General features: G+C 32.3%; 6 protein-coding genes across 6 annotated transcripts; 3 read left to right on the top strand and 3 right to left on the bottom strand.

Moving 5' to 3' along the window:
* Positions 1-1194: 1194 nt before the first annotated feature.
* PGO_061300 (hypothetical protein, conserved) lies at positions 1195-5131 on the top strand (the record flags this gene model as incomplete). The annotated part of the gene is made up of 3 exons (XM_028686773.1): positions 1195-1228; positions 1467-1545; positions 1873-5131. The coding sequence occupies 3 exons, from the start codon at positions 1195-1197 to the stop codon at positions 5129-5131; spliced, it is 3372 nt and encodes a 1123-aa protein (XP_028542574.1).
* Positions 5132-6290: 1159 nt separating this feature from the next.
* Positions 6291-7352, bottom strand: PGO_061290 (brix domain containing protein; the record flags this gene model as incomplete). Its single annotated transcript, XM_028686772.1, has 1 exon — positions 6291-7352. One exon carries the CDS (start codon positions 7350-7352, stop codon positions 6291-6293), a length of 1062 nt encoding a protein of 353 aa, XP_028542573.1.
* A 1827-nt stretch (positions 7353-9179) lies between these two features.
* On the top strand, positions 9180-10376 carry PGO_061280 (rRNA-processing protein EBP2; the record flags this gene model as incomplete). Its single annotated transcript, XM_028686771.1, has 1 exon — positions 9180-10376. One exon carries the CDS (start codon positions 9180-9182, stop codon positions 10374-10376), a length of 1197 nt encoding a protein of 398 aa, XP_028542572.1.
* A 2047-nt stretch (positions 10377-12423) lies between these two features.
* PGO_061270 (hypothetical protein, conserved) lies at positions 12424-13242 on the top strand (the record flags this gene model as incomplete). The annotated part of the gene is made up of 1 exon (XM_028686770.1): positions 12424-13242. One exon carries the CDS (start codon positions 12424-12426, stop codon positions 13240-13242), a length of 819 nt encoding a protein of 272 aa, XP_028542571.1.
* Positions 13243-14116: 874 nt separating this feature from the next.
* Positions 14117-16432, bottom strand: PGO_061260 (protoporphyrinogen oxidase; the record flags this gene model as incomplete). The annotated part of the gene is made up of 1 exon (XM_028686769.1): positions 14117-16432. The coding sequence occupies one exon, from the start codon at positions 16430-16432 to the stop codon at positions 14117-14119; it is 2316 nt and encodes a 771-aa protein (XP_028542570.1).
* Positions 16433-17387: 955 nt separating this feature from the next.
* Positions 17388-21988, bottom strand: PGO_061250 (hypothetical protein, conserved; the record flags this gene model as incomplete). Its single annotated transcript, XM_028686768.1, has 13 exons — positions 17388-17530; positions 17747-17842; positions 18097-18152; positions 18292-18357; positions 18587-18647; positions 18891-19108; positions 19406-19629; positions 19859-19974; positions 20217-20280; positions 20572-20783; positions 20915-21224; positions 21420-21624; positions 21948-21988. 13 exons carry the CDS (start codon positions 21986-21988, stop codon positions 17388-17390), a joined length of 1812 nt encoding a protein of 603 aa, XP_028542569.1.
* Positions 21989-22197: the final 209 nt, after the last annotated feature.

Raw genomic sequence — 22197 nt, 5'->3', positions numbered from 1 at the left:
ATTACTCGCACATATAAGTACATACAACTACTACTATATTACCATACTTTTTGGTGTATCCAGTTCTGCACAAGTTTGTTCATTTGGTGGTTTTAGTTTAAATGAAAGAATCACATTCCACTTTTTTTTTTTTTTTTTTTTGGACATTTCTTTCTGTTCTGTTGAGGTGAGTTGCTTCAGTGAGGACCGTATCTCATATTTTCCTTACACTGTTTATACGTTCAAATGTTTCTTAATAAAAAAAAAAAAAAAAAAAAAAAAAAAAAAAATTCGTTAGCGATGTAAAAAACTTCTAATAGTGTGAAGAAGAGGAAGGAAGATGAAGCCAAACGGGAACAGCACAGAGGAGTGCAAAAAATATATTCACTGCATCAAAATATGTTTTGCATGCAAGTTATGCAATTTTGTTCTCTTTTGAAATTAAGTTAAGAGTGCCGGGACATTGAATTTACTTGTAAGTAAGCACAAAGCTAGCGTCGCAAATTTTTATTTTTTTCCCCTTGCTTTTTTGCCACCTTTAGCCACGTTTTTTTTTCCTTTTATGCTGTGTTTTTTCTTCCTTTTAATGCTACGTTTTTTCTGCCTTTTTTCTTCGTTTTTTTTTTTCTTTTTTTTTTTTTTTTTTTTTTTTTTTTTTTTTTTTTTTTTTTTTTTTTTTTCCTTGTTTGACTCCCTTTTTTTTTCATCACATTTATTTCTCCATTTTGCATATCTTACATTTTTCTCCTTTTTTTTTTTTTTTTTATGCGCCCTTTATAACAATTTTTCGACGCCCTCAGGGTGGGGGTAGGAAAAAGAAAAAAAGATCTCAGATAAAATATCAAATGAAATATAGCCATAGTAACAATTTTTCGCTCAGACATTTTCAGAGAATTTTTGAAACAATTTTTTTACACTCCCCTGCAAGTATATACATATATGTATAAATATATGTATAAATATATGTATAAATATATGTATACATATATATATTGATATATATAGGATAGATATGCACCATGAGGATCAGCTTTAGGAAATAAAAAAACACGCCACTAAAAGAAAACCTCATGTTTTAATACATTCCTCTGGACAGGGGAGGTAGTATATTTTTTTTTTTTTTTTTTTTTTTTTTTTGTTATCTGCTCCTCCCCCACGCACACACATGTTAGTGAGTGAAAATTAGATAATCAGTTTAGATTTCCCAACATATAAATGACAGAAGATTTGAACACAAACTTGTATTTCGGTAAGCGTTACGCCATTCTCGCTTTTTGCACGAACGTCCACTCATTTCCACTCACTTCAACTCACGACAAGTTCCCGTCGCCTCCAAAGTGACTCATCTTTTTCATTTTTGGCATATCAGAAAAATGTAACGCGCGTATGCAAACCACTGTACAGACAGAGAAAGTAGTTTTTTTTTTTTTTTTTTTTTTTTTTTTACATTATTTTTCTTTCTTTTTTTTTTTTTTTTTTATTTTCAGTTTCCAATCTACCATACGATGTAACAGAAGAAGAAGTGAAAATTTATTTTAAGCCCAAGTATGAAGTTACCTACTGCAGGTTTGGATAAAGAAAAATAAAAAAAAACAAAAAAGACATTTCTCAGAACGGACATGTTTTGTTGCCTCTTCTTCTCCAGAAGAAATGAATAAGAAAAGAAAAAAAAAAAAAAAAAAACGTGACACATTTCCTAACACATAAGAACAGGAATGTGTATTTTTTTTTTTTTTTTTTTTTTTTTTTTTTTTACACTCATTCTGTTTCTTTCCATTTTTTAATTGTATTCCCATTTCCACAGTGTATAAAATGTTCACCACAGTGTCTGATACACATATTACATAAATCACATAAGCGCTTATACATATTATTGATATGCACCGTGTTCAGGTTGAAGAAAACACATTTGGGAATTCAAAGCTGCCATGGGTATTTAAGGTTCTCTAAGAATGAAGAAGACGTAGTATATTATGTTAAAAGAAAGAAATTCCAAGATAGACAAGTGTGTATGGAATTGATGGAGGATGTTTCCCCAAATGATGAGGTGTCTGGGGAAGGAGGTGATGACAATTGGGGAGATGATGTGGAGAGTAAAATATATCAACATATATGGAATGGAAATTCAGATTTTAAAGTATTTTTAAATGATGAAGGGAATATGAAGAAGGGACAAGGTATTTATCAAGGAGGAGGAGCAGGAGCAGCAGGTAGTAGTGGTCAGAAGTATGACATTGGAAATTCGAAACGAAGAAACAAATGGAATCCTAAAAAATTGAAGGAAAAAATTGAAATAATAAATGATAAAGGAATGATAACGGAACATGGTTATGCTATTTTGAATAACATGAATATGTATGACGTAATTCTTTTGATTAAAAAATTGCAGGAATTAGTTAGGTTTTCCCCAGAAACATGTATTAAAATATTGAATGAAAATAAAACAATTTATTATTCACTAATTCATGCTCTTTTCCTTCTTGGTATTTTAAACGTCGAAATGAACTTGCTGAATGAAGAAGACATTAGTAGAATTCATTTTCATACAATTAAAAATAAGTTCCAATATTTTTGCATGAATAAAGGTGATGACGAGATAAACCTGAATACTTCAGATGAACGGCAAGTACACAATAGAGAGGAATTATACAAGCATGTTCGTTCAAAGGAGGAGTTTACAATGAGCTATGAGGGAAATTACCAAGATGGTATTGTTCATTTTGGAATGGGCCAGCATGAAATGGGCCGGCATGCAATGCACGGCCGTGGGATAGACAATTGGGGAATGCCTCATGGGAGTGAGCCCAATGGAGGTGATATGAGAAAAGAAGTGTATGGAGGTCAGCCACGGGTTGAGGGAAAACAAGCACCTATTAGAAAAAGGATAGAGGGGAACAATTTGGAGCAAAATGAACAACTTGAGAAGGGAAGAAAAAAAAAAATAAAAATGAATAATATGATGTATGAAGAAAATAACCAACTTGGATGTCCAAGTTATAATTATGAAGATCATGTTAAGAATGAAATGAATGTTAGAGGGAATGATACAACAAGTGGGATAATATCATCATCAAGCAAATGGAAAAGTGCAAATTATACACTTTCAAATCGAGCTACAAGTAGTAGTTATACATCGAATGATAGAAAAAAGACAGAGAGAAATATTAATTGGACAAACCAGAATGTAGAATTAATGAGGAATAACAAATATCCATTAGCTGCAAATGGTGGACATGTATCATCAGATGATTATCGACAACAGATGCACAAAATAGATAAAAGTTTTACATATGAAGAAAATGAAAGTGACATATTAAATGGAGAAAATCAAATGAACCTTTCTACTTATTATAGTGATAAAAATGGAAGTGATGGTTGTAATTATAGTGATCCATTCTCACTCTCCATGCCAATTAATAAGAGAATGGGAAACCCAAATGGACACGTGCTCGGCGAGCAATATGTTCATACGAATAAGGGCATAATAGGTAAAGAAAAAATAAAGAGCAAATATGGGGCCAAAAATGGGGCCAAAAATGGGGCCAAAAATGGGGCCAAAAATGGGGCCAAAAATGGGAATGCGCTTGTGAGTGGAGGAGATAAGTCCTACGATTGTGATAGTTATCGTGATATTAACTATGGTGATAGTAGCTATGGAGATTGTAACATCCATGAGAATAACATTTTGAAATGTAGTAACCGAGAGGAGAATTACAATAATGATTATCCAATTGGAAGAACTGCCTCCACAGGTTTATATGCAAAATGTGTAAATGTAAATTTCAATTCTGAAAAAGGCATATATCGAAATTATGATGATATCCAAACAATGCAGCATGCAAATGTTGCTGTTAAAGCAAGAATGGATCCTCAAGATTGTGAAGAGACAGAGACAAAGGGGGGAAAAGTGCAGTGGAGGAACGAAATCGCGCGAGAAAATACTTTCGATGAGATCGATGGAATAAACCACAATTCTGATTCTCATAACATTTGCAATAACGAATTTAAGAATCCACCTCGAAAGAGGAACATCCATCATGAAACCTTCACTAACAATAGGAAGAATGTTATAAATAATTCAGAATGTAATGTTGAAACATGTACAATCGATAGAAATGATCCCATCTCCATAGATGTCTCAAAGAATCAGGGCACAAGAAGCTGTACTCCAGATGAAGACAGAATGGGCTATGGTCAATCGTTATACCGTTGGGCTACGCGTAAAAAATGGATTCCAAAAGAGGATGAAGAGGAACTCTTGGAGACGAACTTGGATTCAAATGTGGAGGAGAACTTGGATGCAAATGTGGAGAAGAACTTGGATGCAAATGTGGAGATGAACGTGGATTCAAATGTGGAGATGAACGTGGATGCAAATGTGGATACGTACTTGGATTCAAATGTGGATACGTACTTGGATTCAAATGTGGATACGTACTTGGATTCAAATGTGGATACGTACTTGGATTCAAATGTGGAGACGCACTTGGATTCAAATGTGGAGACGCACTTGGATTCAAATGTGGAGACGAACTTGGAGATGCATCTAGTGAGGAATAACAAACCAACCCAAGAAAGAAGAGCTCGTAGAGATAGCCACAGGAGTGATCTCTCGAGTAACAGTTATAGTGGGGAGGGAGAAGGAGGTCCGACTAGGAATGATTGCCACGGCATTAATGCAGAACATGAAGATGAACACCAGCGTACAAGAGAAGAGAACCTAACAGGAGAAAAACACTTAGAATTTGGAAAAAGGTTAATTAAAAAAATTAACACATCCAATATGCAACGAAGAGGAATTAAATTAATTGATAGAATGAAGGGAAATGAAAAAATGAATGAAGAAAAAAAAGTTATCAAAATTAAAAATATAGATGCTTTTATTAATAAGGAAGCAAATAAAGGAGGAGAGAAATTTTTAAGCAACAGTTTAAAAATTATTTTAAACAAAATAAATCTCACATTGAATGAAATTCCATATGCTGATGAAGATCTATTGAAGGAAATTATTAAGCAAAAGCCAATTCTACAAAACATCCTTATCATTAAGTATTCAGATATGGTAAACTGGAGCAAGGAGCAAATTCTGAGGGTTCTATCGATTAGAAAGACCTTAAAAAGTAGGGGGTACAGTGTCAACGGCATCATCTAAGAAAAATGTATTATCTTTCTTCATCCTTTAGAATTCTTTTCCTTCTTACACTTTCTTTATGGTAAAAGTATGTGATTCTGTGCATGCAACATTACTCTATCCAGATTTTCCACCACCGCTTGGGACGAATTTTTTTTTTTTTTTTTTTCTTCTGTTGTCCCAATTTGTATTTATTACCTTCTTTTTTTTTTTTTTTTTTTTTTTTTGGTACTTTTTTTATTTGAATAACTTTAAAGTGTCAAACGATGTTTTAAAAGTCATACACGAATGGCCCGGTTCGTGGGGGAAAAAAAAAACAAAAATTAAAAATTGGAAGTGGAAAAATTGGAAGTGGAAAAATTGGAAGTGGAAAAATTGGAAGTGGAAAAATTAAAAGTGGAAAAATTGGAAGTGGAAAAATTGGAAGTGGAAAAATTGGAAGTGGAAAAATTGGAAGTGGAAAAATTGGAAGTGGAAAAATTGGAAGTGGAAAAATTGGAAATGGAAAAATTAAAAGTGGAAAAATTAAAAGTGAAAAAATTAAAAGTGAAAAAATTAAAAGTGAAAAAATTAAAAGTGAAAAAATTAAAAGTGGAAAAATTAAAAGTGAAAAAATTAAAAGTGGAAAAAATGGACAAACTAAAAAATTCGAAGCAGCTAATAATTTCTGTTCTTCAACCTTTCACATATTCCTCTCTCCCAGCCCTCGGGCGTGCGCTGCTGCACCAGACTAGAAGCAAATAAACTGAAGTTGAGAGAAATGCCGCTGAGTATGCTGCACAACGGGTGAATATATTCAGCATATTCGCTAAAACTAAGACAAATAAGGAGGAGTGTATGTGGCGCAGAGAGTATATATAGCCACTTACTGTGAGGGGATGGATGAAATGAAAAAAAAAATATAGCACTTTAGGAAGAGGTAGATAACATATGTATTTGTCAACATATAGAAGGAACGCTTTCGCTATGTATTTTGGCCAATTTGTTATATCGAGTGTGTATTTTTTTTTTTTTTTTTTTTTTTCTGCATCTACTTTCTGTGCAGTAATTGGTGTATAGACACGTCTATCTCTATATTAAGCATAACAAAAGTATTGGTGCTACAAAATAATAAGCATGGAATGTGCACGCATACAGGAGGAATAAGGGAGAGGGGAGAGAAATTCCGTTTACACATATATCACACTCGGCGTTCTTGCACCTTCTTCACTCGGTTGAGAAGTTTTGTATGTCTTGTGTGTAATTTTTCAAAATTCTGTTTCTGCACATAAACCTTTTTAATACTATTTCCAAATTCATCTATCTTCACCTTCTTCAATTTCTTTTTCCTTTTTTTTGATAATTCTACATGTACATTTTTTGTTGCTTCTTGAAATAAATGATAATCTGCTACTTGGCAATTCTCAAGCACGAATTCGAAACGGGGTCCGATTTCTTCGAGAGGAGATAAATCACCTTCTGTTGATAACAGAAAAATTTCTTTCTTGAGAAGATACTGTCGAAAGAACATGATGTGTGGTGTTTGTCCGTCCACGGTGCGGTTAGCCTGATCAACTTTTGGCTTGTTCACTTGGTCTGTACCAACTTCTGATTCATTCACTTCCTTTGCACTGACTTTGGGGGCAGCAGTTGCCTCGCATGCACTGATTACAATTAACCGGTGCACACCAGCAGTACTGACAGAATCGACATTCCTGTGTTTAAAAAAATCGAATAAGACATTTTTTAAATTTCTTGTAATTTCATTTTGATCAAAATATGTACCCTGAATCAGGACGATTGGTTTTGTATCACATAAAATATTTCTGGAATTTGAAAATAAACTAATGGGAATGTAAGAAAGTAATGAGAAGACGTAATAATCAAACAAATTGTTATTGTATAGTCTGCCAAGTAGAAATCTGGATGGTTTTTTTTTTGTTGAAAAAATGGAAAAAAAAAAAGAACAACTATTATGTATACATATATCAACAAGATCATTTAATTTTGTTAAAATATCTGCTAAATTTGTATGTAACTTTGGCATATAACATGTCAAAGGTTTCTGTATGTTATATAAATCTTGCATAAAATTTCTTAGCTCTTCTGTTCTTTTGTTGCTACTTATGAATAGACAATTTTTAGACCCTTCATGTAATTCTCCTTCTATTCGTTTTTTTAAAATTATATTTCCTTTTCGCGTTTTTGCTTTTCTGTTCTCTAACCCTTCGATAATTTCTTCCTTATTTTCACCATCCTCCATTTTTCTTAACTTAAATAATGGGATTGTATATATCAGCAATGGTGATGCGGTGTGGTGTGATGTGGTGGTCCCTTTATATCTACTTGAATTTTCTCCTTACCACACAAGGTATACTCTGCACGTTTGCAAATTTTTACTTCGGTTACTGTTAGTCCTTCAAAAAAGAGTTACACTTAAAGGGGGAGAAGAGCAGTTTCGATGTCACTAAAGTAATGATAAAAACCTTTTTCTATTTTTTTCCTCACTCTGAGCTAAAATTAAACAAAATTTTCTGACGTATGCAAGATTTTTATTTAGTCATTTTATATTTTATATGTTTCATATATGACGTGGTTAAAAAAATATATGGATTTTATTCGTAGATATATTTTTTGCAATACGCATTCTTCTTTTCCAACTGTTTGGAGAAAAATATCCCATGTGATGACGAGGTATCATTAAAAAAAAAAAATAAAAAAAAAAAATTAAAATTCTCCCTCACACTGGCGCTGTAATGGGGACTCAGATTTAAACAGAAAAAACAACAGAAAAAAAAAAAAAAAAAAAAAAAAAAAAAATTTAGTTTAAAAAATTTCCAGGTTCTCAGGCTTAATACTGTTATATGCTCGTAGGAGCCATTTATGTGAGCCGTTATTTTTCCAAAGGATCTGACATGGGAGTGGAACCATGGCACTGATTCATGCATGTACGTTTCATATATATGTATATAGCAAGTGGACAAATGTATATGAACATTTCTATATTTACATATGTATAAATATACAATTCACATAACACTTTTTTCTTTTTTTTTTTTTTTTTTTACGATTTTTTCTAGCTCCAACATTTACCGTTCCGTTGAAGAGGAAATAATGGCAATTACAATACTCCTGCCGGGCAATGCATAAGGGGTACGAGAAAAAAAATGAGAGGAAAAAAATGAGAGAAAAAAATGAGAGGAAAAAAATGAGAGGAAAAAAATGAGAGAAAAAAATGAGAGGAAAAAAATGAGAGAAAAAAATGAAAGGAAAAAAATGAGAGAAAAAAATGAAAGGAAAAAAATGAGAGAAAAAAATGAAAGGAAAAAAATGAGAGAAAAAAAAAAAAAAGAAAAGTTGGCATAGCTCTAGTGCGGAGAAGGATACATGTACATAGTATATAATATTTATAACATTCAATAACATCCAATAACATCCAATGACTTCCAATAACATCCAATGACTTCCAATAACATCCAATGACTTCCAATAACATCCAATGACTTCCAATAACATCCAATGACTTCCAATAACATCCAATGACTTCCAATAACATCCAATAAAATCCAAGAACATGCTTGTAGCACATGTTTATACATGCTGGCACGTAGTTTTCTCCCAGAATAATTTTTAAATTTTAAAAAAATTGTTTTATTATTGTATCGCTTTTTTTTTTTTTTTTTTTTTTTTTTTTTTCTATTGTATAAAATAAGTTTGTCGAATTCAGATGGATTTCCATAGTTTTCTATATTTTTACCCCATTTTGCTCTAACCCTATTTACAATTTGGCAATAGGGTGGGGGAAAATATTCTAAGATATGTGACAGATGATCAGCATATAGTTTCTTCTGTCACGATTTCTGCATTTATATATGTAGGGTACCCCAAGTAACAAGGAGGGGTGTATGTTCATTCTTTTGTGCTTTGCGCATTTTCTTCTTGACCTGTTTTATTCTTTTTTTTTTCTACATTTCCTCCATTTTGTCACACACACATGCAATTCAATAGGGTGACTTGATTATTTCTCTATTTTTTCATCGCGAACAAGCATAGTCTTTAATTTTGAAAGAAAAAAAAAAAAAAAAAAAAAATGAAGATACTACCAGTTGACGTAGACGGCTTGGGGAAAATTAAAAAAATCCGAAAAGAGATAAACAGAGAAGATGGTAAGAAAAAGAAAAAAAAAGAAAAAAAATCAGACTCAGCTCAGCTGAATAAGGCAAGTAGTTCCATCAAAGATAGTAAAATCAATAAAATTTTAAAAAAGTTGAAAGGATTGGATGCTTTGAGAACAGTTAAAAATGTAAGAGTGGAGAAAAATGGAAAGAAGGTGAAAGTAGAAAAGGTGCCCAAAGCTGTGAGAATACAAGAAGCTCGCAAGAAAGGGCGAAATATAAAAAATGGAACCTCTGGAAGGTTACATTTTACAGAGGAAGAAGATGAGGAAGAAGAAGAGGGAGAAGACGAGGACCCTCTCCGTGCGAAGGAAAAGGACATTCAAAACAAAGCGCTCCTGATGAAAAAACGAAAGGAGATAATGATAAAAATAGACAAGAGTGGAGGAAACAACAACGAATGGCTGGAGAAATTGGACCTGACTTGTTCAGATAATTTTTACTTAAAAAAAATGAAATTATTTGGTAATTGTGAAGAAAGAGAAAACGAATTTTTAAAATTCGCTCATGTAAATGTAGTTGAAGGACTAAAAAAACTACAAAATTTACATATTGCCTTTAATAGACCATATGACTTTTTAGCTGATATGATAAAAAGTGATATACACATGGAAAGGGTGAGGCAGAAACTTCTCAAGGATCATGAACGAGTTGAAGAAAGGGAAAAAAATAAAATAAAAAGATTAAATAAAAAATTTAATAAAAAAAGTGGTTCTTCAAAAGTTATTAATCAAATGGAAGCTATAGAAAGAAAAAAAAATATACAAAAAATTGATCAGCTGAAAAAGGAAAAAAAGTTAAACACATTGAATGTACAGGATTTCTTCTTAAAGCATTCCAAGTCGGACGAGGTTAGTGCAAGCCATCGAGGGCGTACAAAAAAATATAATGCAGATCGTTCGACACGCAAGCAAGGAGAATCAAACGTAAGTGGGAAGGAACAAATGAATAGGAGAGGAAAGGAAAAAATGGACAACAATCACACAGACAAAACTATCAATGGCAAGTCTAACCGAAACGCCAAAAGACACAAGAATAATATACGCTTCAAAACGAAAAAAAGAATTAGTAAATCAAAAAATAAAAGGCGAAAGAATTTCAAGAGGCGTTAGAAAAAGCTTGTGTAGTTTTTAGTGAGGATTTCCCTAGGTGTGCTTCATTGAAATGAGGAAAAATATTGAAAATGCACACAAATTTTTTAAATTATGAAAACAATAAGGGAATAAAAAAAAAAAAAAAAAAAATAAGACCTTTTTGCCGAGACTACCCATCATGCATTGCATATTTGTATCCTTCAGTTGGTATAACCACAAAGCGGATGAATGAATATATGCGTTGTGTATACATGGATATATACACAGCGGTTAACTTTACGTCTTTATTACTTTAACATTGTACAGCATTTTTTCTGTTTATCATTATAAAATTTTTTTGTTTTTTGTTTTTTCCTTTTCGCTTTTTGTTTCTTTGTTTTTTCTTTCCGTTTCCTGTTTCTTCTTTTTTGTGTTTTTTTTTTTTTTTTTTGCAACTCTACTATTGCCCAAGTAGTCGACATTTTACCCCTAATTGTTGGGGAAAAAAAAAAAAAAAAAAATTGGCATTAAAACGTGTTTGTATCTCACAAAATAATAGTTTAATTTTTCCTAACTTATTGCATTCACTAATTCTTTCATTATTCCTTTCTTTGTGTATTTATTCCTTTGTCTTAATTCTTTGAACACTCAAAGGTATAACCCAAGCTAGCTTTACCAGCAGGAGGAGCACAATTCATTTGTTAAAAAAAAAAAAAAAAAAAAAAAAAAGGACACTGTTTAGCTTATAAAATCTTAAGGTGCCCTAGTGGCGTGCATTTTTAAGTGAGGCTTGTTTTCTCTATTACGTTACACATCACATACACATGTGTAGTTCGTTGTTAGGGGTGTGAATGTACTGACTTGTTGACCTGTCCATTGTATTAATTCATTGACCTATCATCATATCTACTTTTCTCCTCTCTCATTTTTTTATTTTTTTTGTTCTGTTTTGTTCTATTTTATTTATTTATTTATTTTTTTTTTTTCATCATGTTACATCCTTTTTTTTATACATCCCGCAGAGGGATATGCAAAAAACTTGTGGAGAAAAAAAAAAAAAAAAATATGAACGGTTCAAAAAAAAAAAAAAAAAAAAAAAAAAAAAAAGCACACACACAAGAATATGTAATGTATCAACATACAATGGCCCTTTCCTACATTTAGTTAAAAAATTGAAAATCTACAGAAGAATATTATGATGGAAATAAGAAGAAAAAAAGGTAAGCGATGAACAAAGAAAAAAGAAAAAAAGATAGGTCACACAAAATAGTGAGGTTACTTTCCCCTCTCCATCGTATACTATGTTTAATTTTATTGAACAACAAAAAGTCGATCTTAACTCATGGCATGCACATTTGTACATTCGTTTGTATATTCGCATGTATATTCACATGTATAATCGCATGTATATTTGCATGTATATTTGCATGCATATATATACATGCTTGTTTAGGTACATATAACACATAGACTCCTTGGCTAAAAGCAGGGTGCCCATTTTTTCTCATCATTTATGCTAGATCCAAAACAACACGTACACAAACCTCCGCATATATAATTACCTTCCTATGCATCCACCCAGTGATATCAATTTTAGAAATGAACAATACACAAAATTTGTGTATGGGTTAAGTACTTCCTTGGGGACATTAGGAAAATGATATTTTTTTTTTTTTTTTTTTATGCTAGTTACCCCCTTTAGGCGCCTTATATGCTAAAATAAGAAAAGAAGCATCATCGTGTGTATGTATATATATATATATATATATATATATGTACATATATGTATATGCACATATGTATGTAGCTTCTCTATTAGTGCACCTTTCCTCAATTTCTCCTTTTTGTCAATGGTACAAATGTAAATACACGGGGGGGAGAATATTTTTTTTTTTTTTTTTTTTTGAAAGTTTCACACTGAAATGAGCGTTCTCCCAAGGGTGCGTCCCATAACAACACATTATTGACATTCCTGTGTAAAAAAAGTGAAATAAGACGAAGCACAACGGGAGACGCAAAACTGTGGAATAAGGAGTATCTCATACCAAGAAACCGCAACATACAAAAGGAAAAAAAAAAAAAAAAAATGGAGGATGCCAGAGAAAGGACGCGAATACGAATGAGCTACAATGACTTAATTTTAATCCTATCCTTATGCTACTCGATTGGAGACATATTTTTACAGTGGAATAATTTTATCAAGTGTTACAAACCAATTCATGTATGGTTAGTTGTGTCGTTTATATCCATAGTGTTATACAGACTGTCTCATTTTTTAGCTCAATATTTAAGCAATGATAGTGATGAGTTTATAATATACAGACGAAATAGTCCCCCATATTATATAAACATTCTAGTTTTGTGTGTGTTGTTTCCATTTTTTCTCATATGGAATATAGTAGGGACAATATGGATTTATCAAATTATCAAATATACTCCAAAATGTCTACCAAGAAATAATCACCCATGGTTTATTGTTCTGTGGATTGCACTTTGTTATGTTTGGATTTTATTATATTTATTTTTTATTTTATTGTCCTTATATCTGGAATACCAATCAAGAATTTATGAGCGAACGCTAATCAATATGCAAGCCAACGACATTTTCACTAGGTGGAGTGACAACATCGATATGATACGAGACTATGGTATATTCATTTACCGAAAAGGGCTTCGTTTAAAACAAATTGAAAGCTTACCATACTATTATATAAAGAATGTTGCAAGTGAATCCAAATGTTCCATATGCCTAAACGATTTTCAAGTGGACGAATGTGTGCGAACATTGCAACTCTGCAGTCACACGTTTCACAAATCGTGCATCGATTTATGGCTCGTTAGGAGTGCCACTTGCCCTAACTGTAAATCGCCTATTGCGTCGCAGGGAATTTTTGGAAACATATAGTCGACAAATTAGCAAGTCATTGGGAAGAGTTACATGTGAAAAGATAAATGTGAAAAAAGGACAAGAAAAAAAAATAATAATAATAAAAAAATAATAAAAAAATAATAAAATAAAATAAAATAGCTTGGTCTAGCTAGCTAAAGTTTTACATGTTAAAACGTTCACACGTTTGGTAATTTTATTTGTCTGTTCAGGTAAAATTGTCCATTTATTTGCATGAAGTTTTTTTTTTTTTTTTTTTTTTTTATTTTTGCTGTCCATTCAGGTAAAATTGTTCCTACATGCACAAAGTGTATGTGGTGTTGCTTTAATTAAGTAAACCATTGAATGGTGAGGTGAGTAGAAGTGGGGGGGGGGGGGTTGATCTACACATTTTCACAGTAAATATATGTGAAATTTTTTATTAATCGTATGTCAAAAATGGACATCATTTAATCATCTTCCATATTTGAATATGCTCCTCATAGTTTTTTTTTTTTTTTTTTTTTTTATTTTTTTCCAACTCTTTTTACTATAAATTCATAATAATTCTTAATTTTTTTAAACAATAACTACATGAGCATAAAATGGCTCTTTTTTTTTTTTTTTTTATAAAATGTTCTTTATTCATTTTTTTCACTTCTTTGGTAAGAACCTCGCTTTTACGTAATATAATGTGTGTGCGTCTAAATCCATTTTCAGAAAATGGGATGAAATTGGAGTTAGTTCTAAAGAGATATAGGAAAACAATCCGCGAATTCTCATATTGGTACTTCATGCTGTGTAATATATATATATATATATATATATATATATATATATAAATTATGCAGAACTCTTCTTACAATGATGTGTCTCCCATGACGGACGTGCGGAGGCTATTTTTTGCACAAAATTAATCTTCTGTTAAAAAAATTCGTGCGCATAAAAACTCTGATAAGTCTTTCGCAGAAGCAATTCTGTCAGATATGGATGTTCCCGTTATCCAACTAGAATCGACATATAAATTTCGATACTGCGATTTTTGCAGTTCGCATATGAAAGACCTCAAATGTTTTTCATAATTATGTGAATAAAAGGGAATAGCATCAAACCATTTCTTCACATGAAGGATAACAGGTTTGGCATTATTTTTAACTTGCAACATTACACTGAGTTCCTCAGAAATAATTTTAATTATATCTTCTTGATCCAAGTAAACATCATTAGGGTTATTTTGACCTCCCATGTATAGGGTCAAGATGATGCGATTGTCATGACTGTGTCGTCTTTCGTTGAACATGTTGCTAGTGTAAAAACAGCCGAGTATATGATTTGTTTTGTCTGCTGATAGGAATCCAAAACAATTTGTTGGTAAGTTTATATCTTTCTTATAATAATACAATGTAACGGTAATCATGTTTGTGTATGATACATTTGTGAGCCTAGTTTTTATCTCCGGGGGGAGTATTTTTCGCATGATATTTGAGCATATTTTTGAATTTACTGAAATTATAACATTTTTCCCATATACACAGCAATTTTTGTTTTGTTTTGTTTTTTTCATTGAACATGTCCATGTATTTCCATTCGTTTTTTCAATATAGTCTACTTCTTCATTTGTCCAAACATATTTTTTATTTATTTTGTTATTTAATTTTTCAATTATTTCATACATACCGCATTTTAATGATACCGTTTTTCCACAAATTTTTTTTTTTTTTTTTTCATATTCGCATTCTTTGCTGAACATTTTGGCTAACTGGGCATAAAGAAGTTGAATACATGTCACGATAGCACCTTTGTATTGTGTATAGATTTGTTTTACGAAGTTCTGGGGCCCTTCCATGGGAATCCCCAAAAGAGGTGTTCTCACCTGCTTCCTTTTGTTTATACCTGCGTGAAGGTCAACAGTAAATCCGTCACTCACGTCAGCACCGATTGCGTCTTCGCCAGCTGTATCACCAGCTGTGTCTTCCCCACACGTATCTGCACCAACCATATCCCCTCCAACTGTGTCTAACCTGGATGTGTTTTTCCTACAGGATGCATTGCTTAACAAAGTGGAGAAGGCGGGATTTCCACCTTTCCTTTGCTCAGAGGAGTGTTGTAGACACATAGAATCATAGTGCTTTCGATGAGGATATTTTTCTTCCCCCCTGAGGGAACTGTATTCACATTTGGACATACAATCATCAAAACTGCGACTACTGAAGCTATTCTTAATGGAATCTGTAGTACTGGAGTACCCACCATCACCAGCACTAGCACCAGCACTAGCACCAGAACTAGCACCAGAACTAGCACACGCACTGACACGTGAACTGACAGGAGTACTGACACGCGTACTGACACGCGTACTGACACGCGTACTGACACGCGAACTAGTATCCACATGGCACTTCATGTACTCCTTCCAAATGCGTAACGTGTTTATTTTATTATTAAAAAGTTTTATATTTCTCGAAAAAAAGGATATAGCTGAGATACTACCAATTCCTCCACAGGACCCATATATCAAGGGCAACAATAAAAAGTCATAATGTTGTAAATCAAAATTTTCTTGCATATATTTCTCTACGCTAATATCATCATGATATGAATTCAGGTTTTTGTATTTTCCAAATATTAACTTGAAAATTAATTTTATTTTATTTGTCATACTTATAAGAGGGAATACAAGATAGCCAAATAGGCTTAAACGTATAGGATACAAATGTCCACTCACATAAATATATCTGAGCAACTTCTCATTTAGAACTCTTAAGTGAGGTAATAAATGTAGATCCTTAATTAATTCATAACTCTCATCACATAATTTAAATATATTTGGACCCATTTCACAAACAATATTTTTCCCTTCAAGTTTGCACCATTCAGTTTTTACACACCCTCCAAGTGTCTCTTCTTTTTCTATTATGAGAATTTTTGCTCTTGGATTTTTCTGCATTAAGAAATAGTACACAGCACAACCGAACAACCCTCCCCCAATTATGATAACGTCATATATGGATTCTTCTCCCATCGAATTTTTCTTCCTCGCTTTATCAGTGCCTACCGATTTTATCGCTTCATCAGTGCCTACCGATTTTATCGCTTCATCAGGACCTACCGATTTTATCGCTTCATCAGGACGTACCAATTTTATCGCTTCATCAGGGCCCACCGCTTCTATCACCCCCCTTTGGTCATCCGGGGGACCCACTTCCTCAGCCTCTGCGAGGACGCTCATTTATGTCAAAACAAAATAAGTTCCAACTTATTAAAATTTGATAACAAGCGATGGTGGTATACATACACTCAGGGATGTTGCATACGTACTTGAATTTTCAAATATATTCACACACGATGGGGATCTAAACAGAGCTATAACCGAAAGCATAATGGGATTTTTAAGTGATTGAAAAATGTTTAATAAGATATGGTGAAATAGTGAACTCGAAAAAACAAAACAAAACAAAGAACAATAATAATAATGATAATAATACTGATAAAAATATTGATAATAATAATGACAATAATATTGATAATAATAATGTTAATAATAATGTTAATAATAATGTTAATAATAATGTTAATAATAATGTTAATAATAATGTTAATAATAATGTTAATAATAATGATAATAAATAAAAATTGAAAAAAAGGCTGGAAAAAGCGGTCGAAAAAAAAGTTGGGGAAAAGGTGGCAAAATAAATAATTCAAAAAAAAAAAAAAATAAACTTACGGCTTTCAAATTAGATAATGTAAGAAAATAAAATTCATAAATTCTTGTTAATAATTTAGGATATCCCCTAAGCTTGCCTTATGGAATTAATTTTCCTCAACAAATTGGGGAAAAAAAAGAATAACGTAAAACTAAAATGAAAAATAGGAGAGAAAAAAAATATAGAATGAGAAAAAGAGAAAGGAAGAATGAGAGAACGAGAGGCAAGATGTGTCAACAGTTGCAATTTGTTATTGATATATATATATATATATATTCTAGATTATGTTGATTAAATTTGGATTGGTATTTTTACGTGGCGAAGTTGAAATGAGACGCGAAAAAAAAAAAAAAAAAAAAAAAAAAAAAAAGGAGACCAATTGATAAATTTGAAACAAGATCAAAGTTGCAAAGGATCAAATTTCTGAAGAGGCAAATCTACAAAAAGGGGTAAAAGTATACTCTCGTGTGTAAATAAAAATCATCCAACTTTCCTCAGGAGAATCACCCAATTGTTATTATCAAAAAAGAAATTTTCAACATGCACACCACTGATGCTCAAGCATAAATTGTATAGTTCTTCTTTTTTAAAAACGTGGTAATATCTCTGCAATTTTAGCAAATCTGCAAAAAAAAAAAAAAAAAAAAAAAAAATACGTCTCTCCCATTTTGCTCAATAAACAAATTTATGTATAACTAAAAACGCACACTCGGGAGGATGAGGATAAAGAGAAAAAAAAAAGAAAAAAAAAAAAGTGTATATAACACAATACACATGTACATAAATATATTTACAAATAATTTCCTCTTTTTAGCTTGCACAAAAATATAAGATTTTACCTTTTTTTGGAAGAGGGGAAATATTCCCTTCGTCCTCCTTTACCCCTTGGTTGAATTCCACAGTGTGTTGTTGCTGCAAGTACCACGGAACGAAAACTGTGGGAAGACAAATATATAGTTTGGCGTGAAGCAAAATTGGGGAAGTAAAAATATGTGCATAGCTCTCATACGCTTGTCATTATGTGTAAATACTGAACTGATGAAAAGAAAAAAAAAAAGAAAAAAAAAAAAAAAAAATTTCCTTTCTCACGATATACAGTGAGGTACACTTTTTTTTTCCTCTTCTCTTTTTTTTTTTTTTTGTTCCTTATTTTCTTTTCTCTTTTGTGAATGGTGCTTGACTAGCTTACTGTCTTGAGAGTCGAACTTCCTGTTGCCAACGATATTTTCCTGTTGCTCGTATGCCCTACAAGCAAAGTTGGGAAAAAATGATTTTGTTTTTATAACACAATTCAGAATGATTGAATGCGTTGCGCAAGAGAGGGCGCATACATAATTTTGCTTCATATAGGAGAATGCATTCTTCTAGCACTTTTTGGACTAACCAGACATATATTAGAACCCTGCCTCCTACTTTTGTGCATCTAACCATTTCAGATACAGCTTGTCGTCTATTGGAAAAATGGGGGGAAAAGTATTGGTCATTTTTTTTATTTTTCGGTCCTTTTGTTCGGTGTGAGAGAAAAGAGAACTTTTTTTTTTTACTTCATTATTTGCTTCCTTTTTTTTTACTTCATTTTTTGCTTCCTTTTTTTTTACTTCATTTTTTGCTTCCTTTTTTTTTACTTCATTTTTTGCTTCTCTTTTTCCCCCTACTCTGTTATATTTTCTGATTATTACCTTTTCTCATGTGTACCAATATGATGAATTACTGCAATGGAAATGCAGAGATCTGCCAAATCTGTTTTAGGTGGGGGTGGAAAAGACGGATATTTGTGGGAGAAAAAAAAAAAAGAAAGTAGCAACCAAAAAATGTAGGTTATTTTATTTTATTATATTATATTTTATTATATTATATTTTATTATATTATATTTTATTATATTATATTTTATTATATTATATTTTATTATATTATATTTTTTTTTTGGTATGAAAGGCAAATAAGGGAGAGGAATAACAGTGTAGTATCAATTGTTTGCATACTAGATCTCATAGGTATGTTAACACAATTCGCAAGAATGATATCCGTGTTCCGTTTTTTCTGAGCTAATTTTAAAAGATATAAACTAAAATCTAATCCTATAAAAAAATATTTAGACGAAACTTGTACATTCTTGCCATTTCCACAACCAACATCCATAATTATATTTCCTTCTCTCTCTTCGTTAATAATATTTTCTACGTTGTTCCAAGATTTGTATCTTGCAAAAAGGTGCGTAATGAAGCAAAGGAAGTTGTTCCAATATGTCTTAAAGCATGCATTCCAATTTTGTGCCCTCTGTGCAGGGAGAACGTGTGGAGGAAAAGTGGTCGGTTCTGATCGAGGTACTTATTGGCACGCTCCCTCAGGAACGGGCACAGACAAAGAAACAGTAGCAAAGACAGTAGCAAGGACAGTAGCAAGGACAGTAGCATGGTCAGTAGCAAGGTCAGGGCAAGGACAGCAGCAAGGACAGTAGCAAGGATATTCACTGTCCTGGTGACATAGGTGCCCATACCTGGTGTAGCAAAAGTGCTTGGCTATTTGATTATATACATCGAGGACGTACTTTCGTTCTAAGTTATCTGACGTGTAATGGTTCACATTCACCGGGATGCAACTCTTCTCTTGTGGTTGGTCTTTAGCTTTCTCGTTTCTATGTTTTTGAGATAACATATTTTGCAAGTTAGATTCGTCAATGAATCTGAAAATGATTAAATAACTATTTTTTCTGTGCAAAATCTATAAATGGAATGTGGGGGAAAGCGAATTAGAAGAGCAATGTGTATGAAACGTCCTCAATTTTTGACACACATATGTTGCATGTGTATAGACATATACAGACATGCCCTCAACACGATCGTCCTTTTCGATGAGTTTCGTTCGCATGATATTCGCACAAAGCTTGAGAAATATATATACACACATGTGTACGTATATATATGGAGAATAGGAGAGAGAGTGGAATAACCTCGCTATCCAATGCTACTGTTTTTTTCTTTGGAATTCCAAAAAGTAACTCGTATCTTCTCCTGCCTTTAATTTTTATGAACGTGTTTTTTGCAACCACCAGATTGGTTTTCACTTCTGCAAAACGTACATTTGGGGGACGGTGCCGATATTGATGTTGGTGGAAATATTTACACATAAACGGACAGATATGTTTAAATGAAAAAAGATTCAAAATTCGTTTTGTTTTGTACAGGCCCATTTCATCCAGATGAAGATAGAAAAAAAAAAAAAAAAATAAAATAAAATAAAAAAAAATAAAAATAAATTATTCGACATAACTTGTTCGAATTATAAATGTATCTGTTCTTAATTCGTACCGTTTCTGATATCTAGAAAAGACATTGGTAAGTCATTGTGCAGAACTAAGAAACCGATTTCATCCTAAAAAGGGGAAAATAGAAAAAGAGTGGGGGGAAAAAAAAAAAAAAAAAAAAACAGACATGAATATGTAACGAAGGCGTACGAGTTTATAACATTTTTTATCATAAAAAAAGATATGTCTGATGAAGGGAGTGATCGCTATAATGGCTAGCACCTAGATGCTAAGATTAGCTGAATCTATTTTTTTTTTTTTCTTTTTTTCTCTTCCTCATTTGTATCATTATCAAAAGTCTAAAATTAAATCACAATAGGAGTGCAACTAATACTTTACTGATGTGTTGTACGTCTCACCTGGAAGATGTATCTAGATTCGATTACATATTCAACGGATTTATTCGTGTGGCATTTGAGAATTGATATTTGGTTTGGATATCTACCATTAAACAGAATTTTTATTCGTTCTAAGAATTCAGAAGTAAAAAACAGGTTCTCATCTTGTATGCAATAAGACTTATAAATTTTATTAGGGGTGCTTCTGCAGAAGTAATGTCCTATGTTGATTTCTGAGGAGGGGTGGGGAAAATATTTTAGGTGATCAATGACCATACATTGTTAGTCATACATTTCCATGCACATTTGTGGTGTTTGGTTCTTATGACCACACGAAACTGATGAATAATATAAACAAACTTACCATCGTTCTTGGTGTACTTTTGCCACTGTTCTTCTTCATATTTTCTGATAATTTCATCTTCCATGTCTTTGCTAACGGCATCCGCTTCGAAAGAAACATCTTCCTCTCTGTCACTGCCACTGCTCCTGTCGCTCCATTCGTTACAGCTACTCCTATCATTGTCGTTAATGTAACTTGGAGGAGTAACGATTACAAGACGGGAATAATCCTTTGAGTAGGTAGTTGAAGGATCGCTCTTTGGGTTGTATTTCACATTTACATACTCAGCTTTTATATCCATTTTCTGTGTATGTGATTGATCCAGTGGGTTCTAAAGGTTCAGATTTATGTGACAGATGTCATGCACGAGTGTGAAATATGTTCATGAAGCAAAGGGTGGATGGTTTTCCTATATATATGACCACACACATGTGAACGTACGTATGTACATACATGTATGAACTCGTGGTAACAAAAGCTGAACATTAATGATCCTCCCCTTCCTTTCTCTTCAATTCTAGCTTACGTTGTTTAAAAAGTTAAAAACATATGCACAATCCTTCTTCTTATAAAATTCCACGTATATAACATCTTGTTCATATATTAAATAAGCCATAAAACTGACATCGAATTTCTGCAAGAAATTTTTTATGCTTTCTTCATCTTGGTTAATTAAACCTATTCCTTTTATTTTCAATGTGTTGGTAACTTTATACGTTCTGCTGTAGTATCTAGGAAAATTTAACAAAAAAAAAAAAAAAAAAAACATAAACAAACAAGTGTAAGGAAAAGATGGATTGAGATTTGTCCATTATCTCACATTCCTTTAAATAACCCCCACCCCCGCCTCCCTTTCTAAAGTGGTGATGTACAAAAAAAGTATTCATATGTGGTTCATGTAAGAGAAAGGATGACGATTGAATTAATTTAGTCTTGGAACCCTAAGCATTTATATGAGAAATGCTTTTGTGGAGTAACGGTGGTGGGAGGAAGGAGACTAGTTTGCGTATATGTTGATGATGTTTTTTTTTTTTTTTTTTTTTTTTTGTTTTACTTGATTGGGTAAGAATCGGATGTTAACTTTACGAATTTCATCTTTAACTAAAATGTGTTGTTGTGTATAATAGTCATTAGTGACGAGTCTAAAAAGTATCAACCCTAAAGTATTATTTAACATATTGTGTTCTGTAATAAAAAAAAAATGTTATTCCTTTTAATCACACCTCCGTGGGGAGTGCTACGTTCACCCACGACTTAAGTATAAAGTGAAATGAAGTGGCAAAATGTTCTGTCACTGTGGTTAG

Source organism: Plasmodium gonderi (assembly GCF_002157705.1).
Source record: "Plasmodium gonderi DNA, contig: Chr06, whole genome shotgun sequence".
Taxonomy (NCBI): Eukaryota; Apicomplexa; class Aconoidasida; order Haemosporida; family Plasmodiidae; genus Plasmodium; species Plasmodium gonderi.
This window is presented reverse-complemented; position numbering and strand designations above follow the sequence as displayed.